At 35.2% G+C, this 25,819-nt stretch overlaps 3 protein-coding genes across 7 annotated transcripts in view; 2 read left to right on the forward strand and 1 right to left on the reverse strand.

The window, feature by feature from the left end:
* The window catches only part of LOC136809967 (protein FRG1-like), a 230,614-nt gene that overhangs the window by 89,178 nt on the left and 115,617 nt on the right, over positions 1 to 25,819 (forward strand). The window lies entirely within an intron of this gene.
* LOC136809991 (fibrillin-2-like) lies at positions 636 to 10,684 on the forward strand. The gene is made up of 26 exons (XM_067066561.1): positions 636 to 724; positions 894 to 973; positions 1,242 to 1,361; positions 1,499 to 1,618; positions 1,775 to 1,894; positions 2,289 to 2,408; positions 2,702 to 2,821; positions 3,045 to 3,164; positions 3,312 to 3,431; positions 3,608 to 3,727; positions 3,920 to 4,039; positions 4,239 to 4,358; positions 4,510 to 4,629; positions 4,793 to 4,912; positions 5,042 to 5,161; positions 5,340 to 5,459; positions 5,580 to 5,699; positions 5,894 to 5,989; positions 6,211 to 6,460; positions 6,799 to 6,947; positions 7,296 to 7,365; positions 7,550 to 7,623; positions 7,957 to 8,070; positions 8,820 to 8,850; positions 9,116 to 9,152; positions 9,724 to 10,684. Exons 1-26 carry the CDS (start codon positions 645 to 647, stop codon positions 10,309 to 10,311), a joined length of 3,369 nt encoding a protein of 1,122 aa, XP_066922662.1. The 5' UTR covers positions 636 to 644; the 3' UTR covers positions 10,312 to 10,684.
* Positions 10,713 to 19,163, reverse strand: LOC136809960 (uncharacterized). Of its 2 annotated transcripts, XR_010847041.1 has the most exons (5): positions 19,036 to 19,163; positions 18,532 to 18,620; positions 16,922 to 17,893; positions 13,599 to 13,700; positions 10,713 to 11,224 (listed from the first exon to the last, which is right to left on the reverse strand). XR_010847041.1 is itself a non-coding variant. In XM_067066523.1 (4 exons), the coding sequence occupies exons 1-3, from the start codon at positions 19,136 to 19,138 to the stop codon at positions 16,931 to 16,933; spliced, it is 1,155 nt and encodes a 384-aa protein (XP_066922624.1). In that variant the 5' UTR covers positions 19,139 to 19,163; the 3' UTR covers positions 15,862 to 16,239; positions 16,922 to 16,930. The 2 variants fall into 2 exon arrangements, 1 of the variants encoding a protein (XP_066922624.1); XM_067066523.1 differs by lacking the exons at positions 10,713 to 11,224; positions 13,599 to 13,700 and adding an exon at positions 15,862 to 16,239.

Genomic DNA, 25,819 nt, shown 5'->3' on the forward strand with positions numbered 1-25,819 from the left:
AAACACACAGATGATGCAAATGTCAACAAAATAAAAGACGCATTGCACAAAAATGTAAAGGAGCGATGTTCAAGCAATGACAAGTTTCTTCACATGCTGGCCATCGAGGAATTAGGCGAAACTTTTTCTGTTTCATCATAAGACAAACAGTAGAAAATTTCTTTCGTTTTTTTTATGGTGTGTTAAATGTGGGATAGCTAAGAGGGTGGTTAAGATCATTGAAAATGTTTGATAAGATGTGTGGAAAATTGTGTTGATGGAAGTGCTAAATCAAGATTTTCGCAAAATATCGTGAAACATTATTGTCTCAACCCTTCGCAAATCTTCGAAGGTGACGGCATGGTACTAATGTGTCTACATTCTGACTGACTGAGGTCGACGGTAAATCAGCACTTTTACCGTCCTCGATTTTGCGGGTTATTTCAAATCGCTTCAGTCACTTAAACTCGTAATTGATACATAAAGGCACTAATACCACCAAAAGGAGACTTAAATCACATACTTCGAGTACCATCAATCAGTTAGCTTTCATTCTGATACATTAGGGTATTATTTTCTATAGGCTTAGTATAAACCCTCCCTATCAAGTGCCCCCTTTTGATAAGCACTTTCATATTACTTTCGTCTAGAGAAGATGAAGAGAAATGAATAGTAAAATATGGCAGATGATTTTTTATTTCTTGATGGGTGCATGTCTTACTGAGGCTGTGCTCAACCCAAATGGGTGAGTTTGATTTTCCATTCGTGTTGAGATGGTCTATAATCATACGACATGAAAATTCATATGAGCAAAGCTAACAACATTCAACTTTCTGCGTAATCATTATATTTTCGTATTGATGTCTTTTTGGAATTCTCTCGATTTTAACTTTTACTTCATTATTTTACAACAGGACTCACGTTTGCAAAGAGTCTGGAAACACCACTGTTTGTTGTAAAGGTTGGAAACAACAGGGCGACGCGTGTCCATTAGGTGAGTTGAATATCGGGCTTCTCTAAGCCAGCTTTTCACTTTCCAAGGTTCACAGCCTCCTGGATCTCTAGTCTGAAACTGAAATATCCGGCCTAGGAAATAGACCATCATCCATTATCCAACATCCCCTGTGTCCAAGTAGGTCGAAGGGATAACGATATCCGCCAAAGTCGTTACTCGGATATCCGCTCTTTTAGGCTTTTTGTTATAAAAAGTTCAAGCAATAAAAGATCATGTGTACAAAATCAAATTTCTTCATTCTTTTTAGACATTGATGAATGCACAACAAATCCTTGTCAACAAAATTGCAAAAACACACCTGGAAGTTTTCAGTGTTCGTGTAGAGTAGGCTACAAAGTTGATCCTAAAGATTTGACAAAATGTAAAGGTATGTAAAAGAAGATGTACAGAACAAAGTGTTTGGGAAAGTTTGGGTACGTAAAAGAAAATTTACAGAACAAAATATTTTAGCTTCAATCAACGAGGTAAAGTTAAATTGTTATTGTTGTTCCTTTTCCTCAACAGACATCGACGAATGTTCAACAAATCCATGTCAACATAATTGCAAAAACACTGCTGGAAGTTTTCAATGTTCGTGTAACGTAGGCTACAAAGTCGACCCAAAAGACTCGACAAAATGTTTGGGTGAGATTTTCAATGTTATAAATATTTACCCACACTCAGCTAATGAATCGAAGTTACACATTTTGAAGGGCCTTTTTCAGGGAAGGGTTATTAAAGTATACAAATTCTCGTTAGAAATACCGAGAAAAATCGCGAAATATTTTATCTTTCTTTCAGATGTTGACGAGTGCACCACAAATCCATGTCAGCAAAATTGTAAAAACACTGCTGGAAGTTTCCAATGTTCGTGTAACATAGGATACAAAGTTGATCCAAAAGATTTAACAAAGTGCTTGGGTATTTCTATTTCTATTTCTATTTGGTTGAGTTGCAGGAGGCTTTAGAGGCCTATTCTCGCAACTATAGACGCTTACTAATGAGCGTCCCGTCAGCACCTTGAACGGACTACCCAATTCCCCTCACATGGCATGGGTTGACCCGGGAGAAGGAACGTTCACTTGCCAAGTGAACTGCCGTGAGTGGGAATTGAACCCTGGCCTCCTGCACAGAGGCCAAAGTCGACTAAGATTGTATGGAATGAATATAACTGAAACTGAGTAGTTTAATATTTGTTAACATAGTCATTTAGACAAAAATTAAATATGTTATGCTCTGGCAATCATTTTTCTATGCTCTGAGTGAAGATGGCTTAACTGGACTAAAACAGTTTTCTTATCTTTTTAATCACTAGACATCGATGAATGCACAACAAATCCATGTCAGCAAGATTGTAAAAACACTGCTGGAAGTTTTCAGTGTTCGTGTGGAGTTGGCTACAAGGTCGACCCTAAAGATTTGACAAAGTGTTTGGGTACGATTTTAAACGGACTTTGTTTGTAACATTATCTTACAGCCCTGCAAAGCCAGGCTAAAAAAAATGACAAAAATAGGCAAATCAAGCCGCTGCTCTTTAATGGGCGTCAACTCTCAATCCAAGAAAGAATCAGCGATCCTCGACAGTTTAAAGATAAATATAAATTCTAGACTATCTCTGCGAAGAGGTATTAATTTCAATTTACACCTTTTTCTTTCAAGAGGAAAGTATCAAATTGTGTGAAGTGCCATATTTAGTACAGACTTTTCTATAATCTCTTTAATTTTCAGACATCGACGAATGTTCAACAAAACCATGTCAGCAAGATTGCAAAAATACTGCTGGAAGTTTCCAATGTTCGTGTAAAGTGGGCTACAAAGTTGATCCGAAAGATTCAACAAAGTGTTTAGGTAAGGGTTGATCCAGTGAATTTTCTTGTAGTAATTCCTTCAATTTAGTACCTTATCGTACTATGAAATATCATAGGGCTGATCCTAAAGATTTGACAAAATGTTTGGGTAAGTTCTTAACTTACCCATTATAATGAAAAATCTTACCAGTGAAAAGAAAAGCTCGAAAATTGATAAATCGAAAAAATAGGAGTTTTCAATCACATTGACCCCTTTCTAACAGACATCGACGAATGCAAAACAAATCCTTGTCAACAAGATTGTAAAAACACTGCTGGAAGTTTTCAATGTTCGTGTGGAGTTGGCTACAAAGTTGATTCTAAAGATCCCACAAAGTGTTTGGGTAGGTATTACGCAACGGGTTCATGTTTAACAATTTTCAAACCTATCTTTCTAAGTGATATCCGAATGAATGAATGAATGAATGAATGAATGAATGAATGAATGAATGAATGAATGATATTCTAAGCTTTCCTTCATACTCCCTCAGATATCAACGAATGTTCAACAAAACCATGTCAACAAAATTGCAAAAATACAGCTGGAGGTTTTCGATGCTCCTGCCGGGAGGGCTACAAAGTGGACCCGAAAGATTCCACAAAATGTTCTGGTAAGTGACGGAGAGAGTTCAGTACGTAAATTGTGATTACCCTTTTCACGTAAATAAGTCAGATCACAGATCACAGTCAGATCGTTGGTTGCACATTTGGAAAGACTTTATCCATGTTACTCAGTAAGATGAAAATTATATCTATAATATCTTCTTTATCTATTAAATTCAAACAGACATCGATGAATGCACAACAAATCCATGTCAACAAGATTGTAAAAACACTGCAGGAAGCTTTAAATGTTCGTGTAAAGTAGGCTACAAAATTGACCCGAAGAACTCCTCAAAATGTTTAGGTAAGCCTCAATTTGACTTGAGTATTTGTGGAAATCGCCATAGCTTTAGTGTAGTAGCAAAGGTGTGCATGGACCTTTGTTCTTATTTCAAATTTACCGGATAATAAGTTACTGATAAGTGCTTTCCTTAAAACACTAGGACGTCCTATTTTGCGTTGGTCTCAAAGTACAATAGTTTGTTCGCTCTTTCAGACATCGACGAATGCACAACAAATCCATGTCAGCAAAATTGTAAAAACACTGCTGGAAGTTTTCAATGTTCGTGTGGAGTTGGCTACAGAGTTGATCCCAAAGATTTGACCAAATGTTTAGGTAAGCCTCAATTTGACATAAGTATTTGTGGAAATCGCCATAACTTTAGTGTAGTAACAAAGGTGTGCCTGTGGATATTTGTTCTTTTTCAAATTTACCGAAAAGTTTCCAGAAGTTTCTGACAGATGTTCTCCTTAAAATACTAGAAAATCCTACTTTTTGTCGGTCTCAAAGTACAATAATTTGTTCGTTCTTTTAGACATCAACGAATGCACCACAAATCCATGTCAGCAAGATTGCAAAAACACTGCTGGAAGTTTTAAATGTTCGTGTGGAGTTGGCTACAAAGTTGACCCTAAAGATTCAACGAAATGCTTAGGTAAACCTCAATTTCACAAGATCTTTTTTTTTATACCATTATCTGAATGAGTACAACTAAGACCAATTATAAAATTTCCCGATAAGTTTCTGACAGACTTCAAAATACTATTTTACGGACGGTCATACAATACACAATTTTTCTCTCTCAGACATCGACGAATGTTCAACAAAACCATGTCAACAAAATTGCAAAAACACTGCTGGAAGTTTTAAATGTTCGTGTAACGTAGGCTACAAAGTTGACCCCAAAGATAAGACAAAATGTTTGGGTAAGTATCAATTTAACATGAAGTATCTCGGAAAAGTAGCGATGTCGTTAAACCAATGACTCGAGCCAAGCCATTCATGGGTTTGTAATTTTTACCTTTCCAGAAGATTCTGATGTAAGCTTTTCTATCTAACACGAAATTGTTCTACTTTTCACTCTTTTAGATATCGATGAATGTACGACAAAATCTTGTCAGCAAAATTGCAAAAATACTGCTGGAAGTTTCCAATGTTCGTGTAAAGATGGCTACAAAGTTGACCCTAAAGATAAGACAAAGTGTTTAGGTAGGTAGTGAGCAAGTTAACTGTGTCCAGATCAAGTTTAAAATCTGAAATCTGACTGAATGATTTTCCCATTTGAATAAAGAATTGACGATTATACATACAAGCACCTCTCTTTATTCTCTTTCTTAGACATTGATGAATGCACAACAAATCCTTGTCAGCAAAATTGCAAAAACACTGTTGGAAGTTTTCAATGTTCGTGTAGAGAGGGATACAAAGTCGATCAGAAAGATTCGACGAAGTGCTTGGGTAAGACTTTGACCAAAGAAAATTCGAGTCGAAGTCATTCTTAATTTCATTAAAACGCTTTACTACTTATTGTCAAAATGTCAATCTAGATTGATAAGGCCACATCTGTGGGTGCTAATTCCATGACCATAACATACACATCGACCTTCATTGTGAATGGACTTTTTTTCTTTCTCAGACATCGACGAATGTGCTACAAAACCATGTCAACAAAATTGTAAAAATACTGCTGGAAGTTTTAAATGTTCATGCAAAGTGGGCTACAAAGTTGACCCGAAGAACTCCTCAAAATGCTTGGGTAATAAATTGAATTTAAGGCCATAAGAGTAATTCTTTACACTTTAAAAAAATTAAAAAATACCTCACAGTAAATCAAGATATTTATAATAGATAACCCGCATTTTTACTGTTATTTCAGACATCGATGAGTGCACAACAAAACCATGTCAGCAAGATTGTAAAAATACTGCTGGAAGTTTTCAGTGTTCGTGTAGAGATGGCTACAAAGCTGATCCGAAAGATAGGACGAAATGCCAACGTAAGAAATGAGAATTTTTCTCGGTTTTTGCCGAATTGAGGTTAAAATTTATCTGAAAACTGACTGTACTAAAGGACAGCTATCTTTATCATTAAACATAATATAAACATAATATAAGCATGAAATTTCATAGTAGCAAGAAAAAAAACAAATCAAAACTTAAGGATGAATTTCATCCACTCATTCAATTTCAGCTACTTGTCTGGAAAATGGATGTGTTCAAGGTGTTTGCAGTGCACCAAATTTTTGTGATTGTCATCCTGGATTCGTTGGCAAAAACTGTTCGAGTGGTAGGTAGACTTTTCACGGACTTTGATATCAGAGAGCGTACAAGAGACTCTTTTTTACCATTCAAATGTCAAATTCAACACACGAATGTGCAATAAATGAAAAGTTGACAAAATTTCATAGCAACAGTGGAAAACATGAAATTCACAAAAACGAACAGAAATATCGACTACAAATACACCCTAAACGAATGAAACTAACAATATTTGTTTATGTTTCATAGAATGTAGCGAAGACACTTTTGGCAAGAACTGTTCAAAAACTTGTTTGTGCAAAAACGGCGCGTCGTGTGACAAGGTGAACGGTTCGTGCGCTTGTACACCGGGATGGATAGGTGAATTTTGTGAGAAAGCATGCGAAAATTCTTGGGGACCTGGGTGCGAAAACAATTTCACATGCGTGGCCAATCAGACACGAGCTACAGATCACGTGACAGGAAGATGTGAGTGTGAAAGAGGATATACTGGCATCAAGTAAGTTTGAGAAAGCTAAATGAAAAGAAAGATTGCACCGTTGTTCTAGAAAATCGATGTATCAAATAATAACCCAACATAACAGCCAAGCAAGTGTACTCTGCACAACGGTATAATATAAAAACCGAGCCCATTTGAAAGGTCACCTAGGGATGACAAAACCTATGGTATTAGACAACCTCAGTTAGCAATGTATTTACAATTGATTGTTGTTATGGTTTGAAGCCATTTTTCAAAGTTCAAATCTTAAAAACAATCAAGCGCTATATTTCACCATTTCTAAGCTTGTATTATATTTTCAAGCAGTGCTTAAACCATTGAATTTCTTTTATCTTTAGTTGTGAGAAGAAATGTGCTCAGGGTTATTACGGAGAAAGATGCAGATCAAAATGTGGATGTATTTCAAAGAATACCTTAGATTGCAATCATGAAAGCGGAAGATGTTCTTGTAAGATTGGATGGATTGGCTCAGATTGCAGTATTCCATGTAAGTACTGTTCAGCTCCAAAACATGACGCAAAAGAACATTTACTTTATTCTGGTGATATTAAGGTAGTGCGTTAGTGAATGAAGGTAGACTGGAAAGCAAATAGCTCCAGCCGATGCCTGATTTGAGCTTCTTGAGCAAAAACTTTGGCAGGTCCAAAAACTTTCAAACTTCTCGATGGCGAGAAAAGTCCGAGACAAGTTACCAAATACTTTATTAGAAAGACATTGCCTGTACCAGACGAGCACGGCTTTCTCGACGTCGAAGTGATAAGAAATCGGGGATAAGGATAGGCTATTATAAAAGATATGACAACTAACAAGAGTTTATGTATTTCTTTTCCTCTAGATTGCGAAGGTTGGACACATGGCGTGAATTGTAATTCGACTTGCCAATGCGTCAAAAAGAACACAAAAAGGTGAGAAAGTGATACTCCTGTTACCACGACCGTAAACTGCCATAGATTAAGCCAGTGAAATTTCTCGAAATTGAAAGTGAATTTATCTTAAATATAAAGCAATGATATGGTGGTGAAAAGTAAACTTCCATAACACACTACAAAATCCAACCTTAAAACATAACTATTTTTTCTTTTTTTCCAGTTGTCATCCTTTAACGGGTGAATGCAGTTGCAATGAGAATTGGGAATCCACAGACTGTAGCATTGCAATCATACGTAAGAAAATTTTGTTTCTTTCGATCAAGAATGAGATAGTAAAAATATATACAAGACTGGGAAAATAGATCAAGGAATTTATCTTTGCTCAAGAAGGCGATAAGTGAGGCCCCCAAGCGGTTTTCGTGAATGACGTGATAGGGACTTTTTTGCAGCGCGTTATCATGTGATTTGGAGATTTTTTCTTCGCGATTGCGTGATGAGAGGTCAAAACGTGATCGTGAACAACAAATGATATAAACCAGAAATAGCATTTTCCCGATCATATCTCATCATATGCAAAACGTCCGGGGAATATGAATTGAATGGGTAAAATCCACTTATTCTTTCCAGGCACATCAAAAGCGATTCAAACACTGAAAGACCCCTTGGTTTTTGGTCCAGCTATTGCAGTTGTGGTTTTGGTTGCATTTATCATTGTTTTACTGTCTTGCAAGCGCAAAAAAGGTAAGCGAGAATACACGGGTTTCGAATTAAATTTTTGCTTAGCTTTAGCTTTGATCCCATGTAAATTTGCACGAAAAATATCAAGTAAACAGAACGAAAATTGGCCGTGTATCAAGCAATTTTAGCTCATTTTTCCATTTTGACAGACTTTATGGGTCATTATGAAAACAAAAAACTTTAAAATAAAAAGTCAATCGTTTTTATTGAATTTAAAATAGAAAAACATCTTTTGAATGAACACCTGGCTTTCAAAAGAGAAGAAAGGAAATCTATCAACCTTTTATAAGGCATTTCCCCTTATCACTCCTTTTATTTACTTGATTTTTTCTCTCGCGCCAGATTTAATTCGAAACCCGTGTATTGAAATTTTCAAGCTAAATACTTTAGAAACTTTTTAGAAATGATAGGATACCATTGATAGGAAAATAATTACATCCGTGCATAAAGGGCTGAAATAAATGCTCCAAGGAAGTTTTCTTAAACAGGCCATAAAGGAACATACCTTAAGAGTTTTTGATTTTTCTAAAAAAGCGATGCATCGTGGGATTGTTTCGGGAGTATTACAATAGAATTCCCTCGAGGAATTCCTAAGAGATTTCTATTGTAATACCCCCAAAACAATCCCACAATGCATCGCTTTTTAAGAAAAATCAAAAACTCCGATAAGATCTATTGAAAACAGCTACTAGACCAGAAGAGCTAATAAAAATTATATCTACCCATCTCAGATTCACTTTATCTTTTTTCAGGTTCAAGAAAGAAGAAAGAACTCAAAATGACGTAAAATGATTTTCCTTTTTCCATTTGCTCCCTTTTTTTCGAGATGGAATAAGTTTGATAGATCAAACAACAGATCCTTCTGAGATAAGGACATTTTCGGTGCTTCCAAATTAAGGGTTTTTCTTAGTGTAATGTTGCCAGATTTAAGGTAGCCTTCATCCTAATGGAGAGTACCATTCTTTTATCAAAAAGGACCTTTCAGTTTGAATTGACATAATCCCCAGCATTTGTTATATTTTTGATAAAAATTGTTTTCTTATATTAGATTCAAAGTTATTCCCGAAGATTCGTCAATATTATACGTAAGTGTATTAAACATACCTTTACCCAACCAATAATCTTTTCACAAACAATTCTTTTGAAACATTTCTCATTTGTTTCATCTGAGGAAAATGAAGAAGAAAAAATGTTTAGATTTAAATTTATGTTAAAAATTCCAAATATGTGCCCTCTAAACATTTTTCTTCTCAAGTAACTTGGCGTATAATTCCTAAAACCTGAAAATTCTAAAATTAAGGAAATAAATTTCACGGTATTTTGAAAAATCTGCGAAATTAAATTCCGCGAAACTTAAATATTCTCAGAATTTGAAGTCACCTCCCTTTTAGGGCAAAATAGCCCATTTTCTAAACAAAAACTTTTCTCAACCGCGAAATTAAATTCGGCGAAACTTCCAAACTTTTGAGCTGTGAAACGCGAAAATTTCTTCCCTTAAGGTACCTTTATTGTCGATGACGATAAAGTTCATGCATGCAAAGCCCAAAAAGATAGATAGATGTGCCCGTTAAAAAGATACGCGTATCAAAAATATAAGACTACCTTTGGGGCATCATTTCTTTCTAACATATATCTTTGATTCGACCATCACTACAGAGCAACCATGTTGATGATGACAGCGACTATATTCAAAATCACGTAACATCATTCACCAAACGAGCGACCAATACTGAGGATAATTATGTTGAATTCAAGACCAACGTGGGTGCAGAAACATATACTTTCACACCAACAGAACATTTGTATGGGAATACACAAGACGTGACATCGTTTTATGATAACCTACACAGCAAAACAGATGATTATTCAAGATATTCAAACCCGAGACCAGTAGAGAATGAAAACCTTTATTATATGGCTACATCTAATTCCCAAGAGAAACTAGTGAAAGAAAGGAACAGCCACTATGATGGATATTCTGTACCCAGAACAATTGAAAATGATTACGCAGATTTCCCTCCCAAGCCTTTAGAGGAGAATCATTACATGAGCTATACACAAAATATTGATACGGACGAGGAGAGCCAGTATATGGCTTTGAATAAGAATACCTTGGAGGAGAATCCTTATGAAGTGACTCAAAGTAGATTTCCCGATCAGTACAATAATAATAAACAATATGGACAACAAGAGAACGTTTATGGAAATGTAATGGCTGATGAGGCTTTATATGGAAATATTTGAAGCACAAACATAATTATATGCGCTAAAAATTATTCCACTCATCAAATCTGTACGCGGGAATCAACACAAAAAAATCGAAAGAATGTTAAATTTTGTGATCACTCGCTTACCTTCTTTGAATTCATTTTTTATCAAGATCCAGGAGCAATTTGGTAGTATGGTAAATTTTTAATTATCACTTTTTACTAAAATAAGAAAAAGGACAAGAAGCAAAGCAAACGACAAAGGCTTAAGTAGATTAACATGACATCATTTTAAAGGCATGAAAGGATTGACTAAAATATTAGAGAAAAAGAAATTCAGAATTAAATTTAGATGAGAACAAAGTTAACGATTGTGCTCCAAAGTAGGTTAATGGATTGTAGTTAATTTATTTATTTAAAAAGATATTGTATTGACAATTTCAATAGATTTTATTGTAATTTCTGTAAAAAGTTCATATCATACAATTAAAAAATTTATCATTAAAACAATAAATAGCTATGAAAAATTTATAAAAATAAGAAAATTAGAAATAAATTGTCATCCTCATTATCTATCTAATTTTGGTTAAACAAAAAGTTTCTTTATTGAAATTAAACATCCTAATACATCTTTTCGACTCTAGTCGCGCGGTCAGGCGCGTGCCACTTTATTATTTAATTGTCCCCCCCTAAACTTGATCCAATTCTTTTTATACACTTTTGTCTATAGGTGCGAAAAAAAGACTGGGACGGTTTTAGGGTAGTAAAACGGACAAAAAATGCCCGCGCGGTAATTGGCGGCTGTGGTCGAAAAGGTGTATTGATGGTAATTTAAGTATCCGCTTTGTGATATTATTTATAACATTCAAATGTTCATCAGTTACTCAACAATAAATAACACTGTTCATCTTCGTCGATTGCCCTTTAACATGGGTTTGGTTGGATAGTTTCTAAAAACAAAAGAAGAAAACTATTTAAATCTTCCAATTCTTGTTTCTTTAATTTCTTTTAAAGACATTGCTAACAAAAAACTAAAGTAAAAAGACCTTCAAAACAAAGATTTCGTTAAGTTGTCTGGAAATGGTTAAGTCATAGAGGTAATAAAAGTTAGATGGAGTAACAACTTTTCAGTAATAGCCAGAGAAGTCATAAAACTCTTTAGAAATTTCTTCAAATCGGCCTCCTTTGACTACCGATCCTTGATAGCAAAAATCAGTCAAGATATAGATTATAAGAACTAAAGTAAAGTTATTCTGTCCAACGAAACCTCGTATTTTTAGGTAAAATGCGAGTTTTTTTCGAGTAATAATTTCTTTATAGTTTTAAAAGAAGTTTTTGTTTTATCGGGAAACTTTCGAGAGGTAAACTTCTTCAAATTTTGCGAATTCTCTGTTGTTTGTGGAAGGTTCTTTGCTATAAATATCTTTAGATCTAAAATAGCAGCTGCCTCAAAATTTTGATAGAATATAGTTGAAAAATTGGCATTAGTAAATATGTAAAAATTGACAAAATTTGCCGAGGATTTCCTGAGCAGCAAACATTCTGTGCTTCTGTGCTTATTATTGCAAGGTTTTTTTATGTTTTATAAACAAAACTGTCAGCACACAATGAACAAATTAAAAATATAGCGTGATTTTATTCAAATTCTCTTCGAGTCAAGTATTTCCATGAGCGAACTCCCCCCACCATGTACATTTTTTTTTTCTGGAAGAGCCCATTTGCCATTCGGTTAATTTAGAAGGGAGCTAGTAGTAGGGGGAAATTTAAAATCACTCGATTTTTTTAGTCAAAGCACTTGTTATACGTTTTTTAATAAGAAACAAACGACTGATTTTAATAGATCGTCGCTTTTTGTGTTCTGAATGATTGTTGAATGGTCACGTCACATAGATATCAATTATAAATGTGTTAAATGCATAACCAGGTAGGTCCATAAAAGTATCTTTGTGCAAAAAATCTTAAAAAATGAAAGAGCCAATCTCGAGAAAAGCTAATACCTAAGTAATTGATAATGTGCTTATAAAAAATAACGAATTTGGCCAGTTTTTCTATAAAAATACGCCAAGCAACCAAAATTTCCTGTCTAAACACACAATCATATTCTTCAAAAGTAAGCCCTCATGAGCAAAAAAAACATCTATCTCATAAAAAAATTGAGTAATTTGACTAAGAACATTGATGTATGCTTATTAATAGTGGTTCTTATAGGTAAACATGCGTTTTTTGAGCCAACAAAATTTTTTTGCAAAAATATGCTTGAGCCATCTTTTACCTATGATGGTACCCTACTTTCATGCAAAAAATCAGAAAAAATTAATGATCCAATTTTTCACAATGTCCAAAAAACCCGTTTTTTGGCTCAAATTTGCCTAAAAAAGTTTTTTTTTCGAAAATCGGGCTCTGTCACAATTTGGCCACTACCATTTTGCACCTTTGTACCAAAAATCAAAAGATTCCTATGATTCAATCCTGAGAAAAGTTGGTAACAGACGGACGGACGAACACAGCTTAATTTATAGGACCTCCAGGTAGGTCCAAAAATTCGAGCAACCTCAAAAATTTCCCCCTATACTATAGAAGTTATCTGGCCAGATCTGGCACCCAGATGGTGAAATTTTCATCCAACACGCTAAAGCTCTGAAGATCGGGAAAATTTTCAACATCTGGAAGGTTTACATTACGGAATTTTGCAAGACCGCGTCAGAATTTTGCAGCGGGAGGTCTGGTAACCCAGCCCTCGTTTTCGGGGATTGGCGGGTCCAACTGAAATATTTATAGGTTTACGGACAAGGGCTGTTGAACCCGACTGAGGGTGCGGCACATCAAATGCCGACTATCATTCCTCTCCGATGGGAAATTGGCCCGCTCCCTTTTGAGCTTTAGCGTGGGCAGCTGTCAATCCGCCATCGGAATATCAGATAACTATAGAAGGGAATTCACGATTCTGAATGATATAAAGTGAGACGGACACAATAGATGTTCTGATTGGGAAAAAAAGAATTCTTTTAAATGTCAATGTATTTTTTAGGTCAGCAGGTTTCGAGGTAAGGACGGTCTGATGACGACAAACCAATATTCCAGCCTCCCCCCCAAAAAAATACAAAAACCCGGTTTCAAATCTTAAAATACACTGTAAATTTGGTATTTTTGGCATTTTTAGGGCTACTTTCAACAAATTTTGGTTGATTTACACCTATGTGCAAGAATTTCCAAAATGCTTATTTGCAAAATTAAATCTAGAATTTAATCTGATTAAAGTATTTCCAGGTATTTCAGCTTATTTCTCATGTGAAAGCTTTACTTCCAATTCTATAGTAAACTTACCAATTTATAAGTTCCAATTTCCTATCTTGAAATCATTGCTCAAAAGGATTTTGAGGGCACTGTACTTCTTAGGATATCAAACCAATCTGGTAAACCATCAATCTAAAAGATTGAAAGGGAAGGTAGCAAACTTATGAAGCAAAACAGTGGATGTGACTATGTGACTGGCTTTTGAAAAACATGGACTTTGGTTTCAATCTGTATAAAAAATCTCTCAGATTAAACAAGCGTCATCTGCATGTCGACACAAGTTTTTCAGAGAATTCTACTTTGAATTGAGTTTTCCATCGTTTTGAGTGCCTACAATGAGTTTATACATGTGTTTTCCTTTAGAATATATTGTCATCGAGGATGAAAAAAGAACAGATTCTAAGAATTTGATCAGGGAGAATAATTCTTAAAAGTTTGCTTTTGCACTTTTTTGGGTTATTTAGATCTTATTTTAACTCAACTGTCCAATTCATCATATGCACCATTGCATTGTCTTCCTTTTACGTCACTTACAACCAATCAGCTACTGGGCCCGTGATGTAATGTCAGAAGACATTGTAATGGTGCATATCATGAATACCTTCAATTCCTGATAGGTCGAGAGTAAGGCTAAATATTAATCATTTTCTAAATATATGCGGTAGTTAAATGAATATGTGATATGAAAATTTTGCAGAGGAATATATGTCATTTTCTTATATGCCATTTTCTAGAAATAATTTGAAAAAAGTCTCTTTGAATAGTTTTTTCAACCCTTGTTTAATTGTTTACTTTTCATTAAACTGTAGAGCCAAATCATTACCATAAATTGCATAAATATAGGTTCCTGAAGTTACAACGTTGTGATTATTTTGAAGTGAAAGGTACCACCGTGATAAGATACAAATGAAGACTTTTGCAGTAAAATATTGATACTCCTATATTCGCAAATAAGTGTATGTAGCCTAGGGGCAATTGATTTTTTAAACATATCATTGAAAATCGAAGAATGAAAATTTATGATATTACCTGCTTATTACATAATTGCTATTTATAAACAAGCAGCAATATGTTTGAGTGTTCCTCTCGGATGATTAAAGAATGATTTTACCTGCCGATGTCTTGAGTTGTGATGAATTAATTCTTGCTGGTCTTTGTAAATTCTCTCTAAGATCAAGTTACCTGTCTGTGATGAGATTTTTATAGTGCTAATTTGCTTGCTCAAATGGTTGGTGAAATATCATACTTGTAGCAATGTTGGAGTAAGGAAGAGTGAATTTATTTCGTTTTTCAATTAAATTGATTTTGACAGAAAGACATGCTTGAAAAGCCTTAATATTAATTGTGAAATTTCAAAATAAAATTCAATCATGAGAAAAGCAGTATCAATCTCCACCATATTTCGCCCTTAAATATTGTAGTTTGTACAAAGTACACTATGCTTTGTGGTGCTGAATTTTGAAATATCATATACATTACCATTTTACCTGTATAATTTTACATTCTGTCTCTCTGCTCTTGAATGAAATTCTATTGCTGGATACTGTAGAGTAAACTTCTCTTTATGCTGCTTTATGGTAGAAATGTAGGATTCTTTGTGAACAATTTTTTAATTGTGCTGGTTAATTTTTCTTCTCGTTTCTTCAACCTTTTCTGATCAAACATAATTTATTTAATTGCAAATGGTCACATTAAATGTGACGGGTCTTGAATAAATTTTTGGGGGTCTGTGGATACCTGAAGTTATAATGCCAAATATTTTGGGGGATTCCTTTCAAGATCCCTTCACCACTTATCCTAATTTGTTCCCGAACAGCCTGTAAGTAACCCAACAACTAATAACAAATTTAAAGTGTTTTTCTAATGATCCTAGGTACTTCCCAGCTATCTCAAAGGTAATGAATTGATTGAGTGCAGATTGAACCCACGAGCAGCTACTAGTCGCTGTTTTTCTGCTTGTGTTCTACCTGTAGTGTTTTAAAATTAACTGGTGTATAAAATCAGGATAAGAGATAATACATGGATCAAGGTTACAAAATCACTTTCGAATTTTTTTTATGGAATGCAGTGGTCTTTCAATTTAGTCTAAATTAACAAATTCCCCATTCTTCTGATACAAGAATGCTTAGGGATAATGAACTCCAATTCAAAGATACTTTAAAATCCTTGCAAAGGAAGAAATATTTGAAGACAAACTTATTATTAAATGTTTGAAGTCCGTATTCATATTTCAAATTAATAAATTGGGAATGTTCAGGAATTTGTGACAGAATTGACATTTCTGACATATGGCTGAGACAAAAAAATAAATTGAGTTGATAAACTCAATCAATATTTGGTGATCGCAAGAAAATCATGAAGAAATGAACTGCCATTGGTTTCGATTTTTACAATTTTTCTATAAAATCTCCTTGATAAAACATGACGATGGACTTGTATATCCAGTGATATGTACAACAGCTTGATAAAATACTCCCATCAGCACATATGTATAAAATGTTTATTGTAAAACACGATTTAAAAGTGCTATTAAAATGTCTTTCAATTCTGTAGTTCTATGTTCTGTCTCTTGTGTTTATTGTGTGTTTATAATGTCTTTCTGCTTTTTGAAGTACCTTGCATGTTTCTCCATTCAACAGACATGATAACAACGATATCCAGCAATTAAAACCTTTTAATGAAAGAAAATGAGTTTCCAAAGTTGAACAAGGTGCATTTGAAAAAATCATGTGTTAGAAAGCAGTAAAAAAACTACTTTGATGAATTACTTTGCTGAATACAAATAAATGAAAATAATTTGCAATAATTGAGAATAAACACTTGAAAGAAGTTTGATCACCCAAGCATTTAAGATCATCCAGTTCAAATAATGCAGTTCAAGTTCTGGCTATGCACATGAAGAAGATTTTGCAATATTTATACAGTAGATGCAGTGTATGTGGCACTTTTTATTCTATTATCCTGTATTATCCCATGCTGGTCAAACTAATTTTGAAAATGCTGAGACATTGTTGATATGCCTGGATGTGCAAGACACACAACATTTTTTTGTGTGCAATGAGTCAAAATGAGTCTGCAAATCTTAGCTCAGATTTAGGCTACCCAGTTTTTGCCATGCCCCTATTTCAATTGTGAATTATAGAGTGGTCAGAAAATTGGCTGTTTAAAGTCATTGCATTGCTTTCATTTGATACCAAAGGGATGACTTCTCTCTAATATTTATGATGAAAGATTTTAACTGCCAAATTTCTGCCTACTCTAACAACCAGGATACAAAGGACAGAAAGACAGCAAGAGATTGTCACTTAAGATTTGAACTGCAGTTAAAAAAGTTAAGTTTATAATGAACTTACATTTTGATCTTAATAGTCTTCACTGAAAGATCGTCCACCACCAAGGGATCCTCCTCTGCTTGAAAACCCTCCACGCCCACGTCCTCTTCCTCTTGGTGTAAATCCACCTCGACCAGCTCCTCTTCCACGATAGCCACCTCCATCTTCATCTCTGTGTCTCTGAAATCGTTCCCCACTTCCATGTCTGTCTTCACCTCCACTTCGTCGCTCACTAGCACCATACCAGTCTCTATTGCTTTCTCTGGGAGCTCTTTCATGTCGGTCATAACCACTAGAATATCCTCCTCTGTCACCTCCTCCACGTCTGCTAAAGCCACCACGATCCCCACTACCTCTGCTGAAACTACCACCACGTGCAAATCCACCACGCGAGCTTCCACGTTCAGATCGCCCACGATCAGAACTTCTGAAATCTCCTCTACCACGTGGAGTATAGCTTCCTCTAGAACTACCTCCACGGCCGAATGAAGATCTTCTTTCTCTAGGTTCTTCATACTCTTCTTCATGCCATTCCCTTCGTTCTCTTCTTTCACCACCTCTTGAATAACGATCATCTAAACCATCTTCTTCTTCTTGATATCTTTCCTCATATCTACTTCCTCCTTCATATCGTTCAAACCTGTCACTATGTCTTCTCTCTGATCTTTCACCTCCACCATACCTGTCCTCTGTTGAATATCTATCACCACCTCCAAATCTGGGGGCTCCTCTTGGACCACCTCTTGCACGACCTCTACCTCTTGGTTCATAACTATCACGTCCACCATGTGATCTGTCTGAATCATATTCTCTTGAGCGTCCATACCCACCTCGAGAATATCCACCTCCGCGGGAAGAAAATCCTCTTCCTCTATAACCACCGTCATCACTTCCTCTTCTCATTCCTCTACCACGGCCTCTGAAACCACCAGAGAATGAAGATGATTGCTTATCTCTAGCCATTTCAACTGATATTTGGGAGCCTTTCACTTCCTAAAAAAAAATATTAAATTATTATTCCATTGTTCTTTCTAAATTCTACGAAAGCCTATGTAATAATAATTCTTGGATTTTTTTTTAAATAAAAGCTTAGAACTGCCCAAGGATTTTTAAAGGGGAACTAAACATTTTTTTTGAGGTAATGCTTTTATTGTTTCCAAGTACTACACAATATAGTATAACATTGAAAAAATATCACTTTCATTCTCAATCTCTTTCTTATTTTGTATGAAACCTTCTGTAAAAGTAGGGCTAAAGATAGGGTTTTCAGCTTAATCCAATAAAAAGTTAAATCTTTTTAATTGATTCTTTAAAATTATTTTCACTCACATGTTTTCAAAAGTTTGTTTATAGTTTTACTCCACTCAAAAATAGCTTTCTGATAATATCTTTCTCTTGACTAACCCATCTGTGGATAAAAATTTATGGTTGCACTAAAAAAGTTAGAAGTTCTCTATCAACTAAAAGCAAGAGCCCCTAACAAACATGCGCTGCTTTTAAAAAGATTAGATTTCAGGTAACATAAAAGAACTATATCTTTTGCTAGAGAAGTTAATTTTCCCTATAAACAAGTGAGCGATCATTGAATCACTGACAATACTGAATTATAAAAATAGAGAAAAAACCCTTACTGCTCCATTAGCACCATTGATTGCATCATTTGCTTCAGTTGATGTTTCAAATTGAACAAACCCAAAACCTTTTCCGTCAATTATAGTGGCTGAAAGAAAGATCAAAGTAAAATAAATAGGACTGGACTTGAACTCAAAATGTTGGTTTGCTGTCACCCAACCCAAGTTTTTCAGGATTTATGAAAGTTCAGCTTACATTTAGATAATATTGAAATGAAACCGGAAGAGCTAGAAAGGAATTCACGATTCTTAAAAGCTTAAAATTGGACAAGACAGACAAAACGTTCTGATTTGAAGAAAGAAATCTTTTTTGAAATTGGCAATAAATTTTTTTGGGTAGGCAGGTTTTGAGTTAGGGTCAGTCGGATGACGACAAACCAACAGTTTTCAAATTGCAGCCTAGAGCTGTTATTGATGACAGTTGATGTAGAAAATGAAAGTTGATTCAGATCATCCTATTGATTGGGTAACCTAGTAACAATTCACGAGGATGAAAATACTCACTACTGACGGTTCTTCCATATTTATCAAAAATGTTAGAAAGATCTTTATCAGTGACACCTGGTCCCAAACGTCCAATAAACAAAGTAGTTGCATCAGAGGCCATTTTGAGTAAAGATGTAATATTTTCTAAATTTAGATTGACACGGTAGTAATTTGATAAAGCAAATTCAAAAAATTCCTATAAGTATGTCCTACCCATTTTCATTTTTTTCTTTCTAAACTTTTCAACTTCACAACCTTCTTTTATTTAGGTACTCAGACCATTTTTCATGACTTTTTAGCGTCCAGGTATCGGACACTGACCTTCTTGAATTATGACAAGTGAGAGTAGATCTTTTATTTTCTATTTTTTGATCTGGAGTTGTCAGGAATCTCTTGAACATTTGGAAGTTTCAATTAGGAATAATAAGAAGGTCAGAATCACTGATGGGGGCGCCTTTAGAGTAAGGGTTGCCAAAAGAGATTTTTTTAAACGCCCCCAATCTTAAAAATCATACTTTATGCGCCTTTAACTGCGCCCCAAGACCATTTTTACTGGGATAATTTTAAATCACTTGCAATTTTTTTCGCTTGCTTCGCTCGCAATAAAGTTCATTGCATTGGTAACTTCTTTACAATCTAGCTCATTTACAAGTTTTTTTGTGTGCAATACTACAATATAGCATTTATATTAAATAAAAATCTAACTGCGTAAAACCAATTTATAATACTGTTTCTTTTCACTCTGGCAAGTGTCAGATTTATGGTGGGGCCTGTTTTTCCCTTTTCCATCTATCAAAGATATATCTACTCTTATCCACTAAATATTTCTTTCCTCATTATGCCTAGGCAAATGAATTAGTAAAAGTTTCGAAATGGTGGGTGGGTTGGTGCGTCACTTTGGAAAAAAGACCTTTTTTTAAAGAGGCAGCCATGTTGAATAATTATAGTACTCCAGCATAAAAACAATGATACAGCCATACATAATTTTAAAATATGCATACAGTAACTATGCATGGCTGTATCATTGTTTTTATGCTGGAGTACATAATTATTCAACATGGCTGCCTCTTTAAAAAAAGGTCTATGGAGGCGCCATTCTAAAAAATTGACTTTGGCCCCTCCAGAAAAATTTTCCCACAACACCACTGGCTGTTGGGCTGTTCAGAGATACATATAGGGGTGCTTAAGCCTGTTTGTTCTTCTGCCTGCCTGGCGGACGTTAATGCAAGACAGTGATGAAAAGAACAGTTACAGATGATCTCTTCAGAGGCTAACTAATAATGGGATTTGTAAATGATACTGATACGCAAAAGCCTACATCCTATGTAACTGTCAATAGAGACCAGGGATAAAATAAACCATCTTTTCCAGTGAACAAGACATACCAGCACAACGAAGGTGATCAGTTAAGAAATTGAATGGACTGAATGAAATGTGAATCAGGGGAATGGGCGCGTGTTCAAAGTATGTTCTTTTCTGAGTAAAACACATAACAAATGTTATCACAGATTTCTCTCCATAACCGTATTCTGCAAAATACAACCAAAATGGTGGTAGCAAAACAACAAAACACTTTCGATTTCGACTATCGAAAAGTCGAAGGAAAACATAAAAGACAAACCTCCAAAATGTGATCGGCTATTGCTCATTCCGACATTTTAAATTTTCCGGGGGTTTTGCTGTTTGGGTGCCGGGTGCATACTCGGCGCCTTGGGCCCCGCAGGGTTGCTAGTAACGGCTCGAATTTCAGTCAGGTTTAAAAAAGGGGTACTTTTACCCATATTATAATAACATTTTGCCAGTTGGGTATAAAATGTTATGAATTGCGTGATTCTGGTGTGCGGCGATGGCTCAAGGGATAGAGCGCTGGCTTCCGAATCCGAAGGTCTTTCTTTGGTGGTGGTTCGAATCCCACTCGGTGCGAAAATTAGACTGGTCGAAATTGATGGTCAAATGATTGACAGGTATGAAAACTCAGTCAGAAATGAGAAACTCAGAAACTCAGACAGTCAGAAAAGAGAAAGACGGGATCAGAGATAAGGATCACATTTCGGAGGTTTGTATCTTACGTTTTCCAAAGTCGAAAAGTCAAAGTTACCAGATTACATTCCAATATTCCACTTTATAAAGGGTATTCTTTTTCGATATAATTCATTGACTGGCCTTTTTTCATTACTTTTGATCACATATGCATTTTCGAATTACACCAGAATACTAATTGGGAATATGTGGGGTTTTTTGTACCCACAAGCAGTTGTCAGTCAGGCACATCCTGGCAAATGAACGGGGTGAGCATTTGCATGGGGTATTCATCACCCAGTGTAAAATGAGATAGCACGTCTCAGGCTAAAAGCGTGAAAATGAATAAAAATGAACTTCACACTGAAAAAGGGAAAAAAGGAAGAAAACTGGGAACTTTATTTTTTCGTTAAAAGTTTCTTCAATCTTTCGAAGACAAAATTGACCCATGGAAAAACAAGCCGTATATGTATAAAAGTTGCGAAGCGATCCAGAGCGTCCCTCAATTCGCAAGTTGCAAGCAAAACATTTTAGACACACAAACACTGTATATTCAACATCATTTTTGCAGTTTTCCTTTACATTCGCGAATATCCTATCATTTGCAAATTTTTTATAGTCCCTCTCTATAAAGCTTCAACCGTTCTATTTTTCATTTTCTAAAATAAATAGCAAAAAGTTTAAAGAAACAACAAAATAAGAAGTAAGATGAAAACACTAACAAACTCGGGGCATTTTGAATTTATAAAATAAAAACAAACTGTACCCTTATAATCATAAAGGTTGGTGAGTCCAGTCAAAACACAGATTTGATCTGTAGCGTCACGCTTCACCTTTACAAAAAGGAGGATATCATAAAATGAACCAAGGAAAATTTCATAATTTGAAAAAAAAGAGTCATTTTGCATATAACTAATAATGTTAAATAAGGATATAATTTCCAACAAATTGCAAGGAGGGAAAAAAATCTTTTGGGAAACATTTTTGTAATCTGAAAGAATGCCCAAAGGGAAAAAAAACGTATGCGGAAGGAAACTTCAAGGCGACAACAAAAGTTTTCCATATGAGACACACGTGTGCTAGGTGCGGCGCCTAGAAGTTTAACGCGGCCTCTTAGCGCCTAGAGCGCATGCTTGCAATAAACAATAAGGACGGGGAAACCATGTCGACTAAGCGCACAAATTATTTTTATCACGTGACTTGAAGCGTAATTGCCTAATAAAGTTGTAAAATTTTAACGATGGATACGAGAAAGTTACGAGGAAGTTTGGATGCGTTTCATGTGTTGTGTAAAATTGCTTATAATTTGGCTGCTTTTTTTTTAATTGAATGGATTGCAATGCTTACTGAACTTCTAGTTTGATGGATGAACTTGTTTGATAAGAATGAGGACCCTGCCGACGCACCGGACTTAACGAACACTGGACCCCGAAAGTCCGGTGTATAATGATAATTTTTTTTACCACTGGACAATCTCTACATCGGACTTAAGGAAGTCAGATGTCCGGTGTCAGAGTTGGATATTTTTTTCCACCGGACAATCAAAACACCGGACCTGACCAGTCCGGTGGGTCCGGCGTTTCTTAATTTTTTGTTTCATAAATGTCCGGCGTCCAAAATTCCCTGTATGCAACACCGGACTGACACCGGACTTATTGCGTCAGGTGTAACGAAAGGTTACCTTTTGCCACCAGACAAATACACAGGACAGTTCGGTGCGTCGGCAGGTGATACCAAGAATTTCAATCTTAATCATAACCTGGCAGCTCAAAATATGGCAATAATGGGTATGTTTCTAACGGGGCATCAGAGAACGCCATAGAAATAAATAAGTGTTTCATCACAATTTTAACTGGATCATTTTCAGTACTTTGACAAACAAACTTCCGAAAGGCATCACTGAATATAATACAATGCTTGAATAACAGAATTGAAAAAACACACATTTCGACCAAAATTGGTAAGCCCTGTTGGACAAATTATGTCTGGAGAATCTGACATATATTTTACTAAAATAATCAATTTTGCAGTACAGTAAACACGGCTAGCAAAAAATAATTAATTCGGTTGAATGGCAAACAAAAGTTGCTTCAATATACGGTATCTTTTAAACAGAAGGGCAAGCAAGGAGGATATACTCGAAGACCAAAACCCAAACAATAACCAAGTACAATAACAGGCCAGTGCCTTCTTTCTTTCAGTTCTTTGCTGTCGATTTGATTGAAATGAAAGTCGAAACCAAACCAACAACCAAAAAAGAACGATGCCAATCAAGGATCGAAGCCAAGAAAAACAGGACAAATTATAGTAAATTGTAATGATGATAACAGAAAGTAATGACTCAATAAAAATTCAAAAAAACAGCCAAGCAGTTTCTCAGAATTGCGATTCAGCCAAATTCGGAGAGAAATAAAGAAAATAACCATTTTGATGATAAACTGAAACCATGACAACGCATCTGTAGAACCAATCAGTGTCAAGATATCTCTATCGCCGTGACGTCAAACAGGATAGGGAGCATAATGGCATCACTTTCGTTTTGATATAAATTCAAATATAACAATTTACTATAACGGAGGTAATTTGTTTTATCATTCTCCGGGATATTCTTCACGCTTGTTATCTCCTAAATATTGACGTTACGGGTTACGGAGGGTTGACTCGTTCTTCGTATCATTCTGACGTATACGTCAAATTTGAAATAACGGAGGTAATTTGAATAACCATTTCGGTGAATATCCCTTGTATTTTATCTCCTTTATATTTTGGTATCGCGCAACTCGGAGATTCAAAACGTTTTTCCCATCTCCTGCCTTATAGATGGTTGAAAGAATGGAAAGTTAAAGGTACGCACACACGATAGCAAAACTGCTTCGCTCATGTACATTCGCTTCGCAAAAATTTCATCTATGCAGTTCTTTGAAATGAAGCAAAATATTTCCAACCCGGTTCAATTAAACTGGGTATTCAGCGCTATTAATTACGTCACTTTCGTTTTCAACCCCATTCATTTGCCAATGGTCGCAAGTGAAAAATACCCCGTTCATTTGCCAGCAGGTCAGGATGTGCCTGACTGGTTGTGTTTATTACGTTGTCGTGGGGGTTGTCGTTGCACAAGAAGGCCTTCTTAGAGTTACTCATGCCCTGTGCCTTACACTTTTTTTACAAGAACCAGTAAAATTTAGCTGAGGCTTGGCTGCTCTTATTTTTTTGGCGCTTTGCACGTTGTACTTACGTCCGTTTCGTTTGGTTTGGGAACGTGAACTACCGATGTCTAAACTTTTCAATATATCTCCAGAAGTACCGTAACTTGGTCTAATGTCGACATCCCTTCTCTAATTCCGACACCCTTTTTCAGTTTTTATCAGCTGAAATTGATAGAAAGGTTGAAACTGTTTTTCTTTGATTAATGGTCAGAGAGGAATAATTCTTTTTCAATCAGTGATTCAAGCTTACATATTATTCCTGTCTCTAAAGTAAAGAAGGGTGTCGGAATTAGACGAGGGATGTCGATATTAGACCAACTTACGGTAACAGATTTTTCGAAATGCTGTAAAAAATTCCAAGTTCCTAAATACTTTTACTATGTTCTGTTAAAAAATCATAACCATCAGTGAAATACTCATTCATCTATATATTTAAGATCGAAGACAAAAATGTGCAAAGAAAAACAAGCCTTGAGCAAAAAAGATACGGCTAGTTCAAAACGCAGGTTCAGGTTTCAGGGTTAAAACGGAATAATTGCCAGACTAGATATATCATTTCGACTTGAAGTTTGCAGACCAGATAAAAAAAAATTGTTATTTATTTTTCTCTTTTCTGTGTATGTTAAATTTTTTTTTCTAACATGTATATAGATTTGTTCTGTATATATTTCTGGTATACCTCTTGTGGGTAATAAAATAGAAAGATTAATATAAATACTCATTGTGAGTCATTTTTCTTTTAACTAATATTTGCCTTAATTGCTTATTTTATTTTCCCATTGTTGTTGATGTCTCTCGACTGGATATATTTTTATAAGAGTACAACGTTTGAACAGAGAGAATTGTGCATCTTTTTTATAAAAATTTCAGACTTTTGCACATGTATACAGAAAATTCGAATAATCAAATTGATGGCTCACATGGCTCACATTTCATTTTCATATTCAAAAGTTATGTAATTAGATTATGTAATCTTTTCTCGCTATTCGTTTTGAAATGAGAAAACAAAACGCACCGTCTGTAAAATGAATATTAAGTCAGTAAATTGAATGCGTTTCAAAATAAAAACAGACATTTTACTTTGTATGATCATTCAATGACTACTAACAATTATAGAATAATTTATATATTGTCAAAACCGCAAAGCTCCACTCTAATCGTTGGGATATTTTATTTTTGAAATTTCCATCAAAAAAGATTTAACCTGTAACCTGAACCTGTAACCTGAATCCTGAACCTGCGTTTCGAACTTGCCGCAAAAAATGCTTTTTTAATTAACACTTTTTTCCACCGTTCATTTGTTCTTAAATTGTTCTTATGTTTTGGCGATTTTGAGCCTTATTGATCTTGTAACATTGTTCTTATATTAAAAAAGTGTAATTTTAGGATTCGGATCTATTTTAATTATAAGGTCTGTAAACTTCAGCTGTAACTAATTGTCAATAACCAGATTCTGGCCTGTCTCGGTGGCACAATCAGTTAGAAGGTGTGTTGGGTTTATAAACCAAGAAGGTTGCTTGCGTATTGGCCATTTGGTATGGCTCTTTAAAGGGCGCTTTGAAATGCACTGTGGTATA

The sequence above is a fragment of the Clytia hemisphaerica genome, unplaced genomic scaffold, assembly GCF_902728285.1.
Source record: "Clytia hemisphaerica strain Z4C2 unplaced genomic scaffold, Clytia hemisphaerica genome assembly, whole genome shotgun sequence".
Lineage (NCBI taxonomy): Eukaryota > Metazoa > Cnidaria > Hydrozoa > Leptothecata > Clytiidae > Clytia > Clytia hemisphaerica.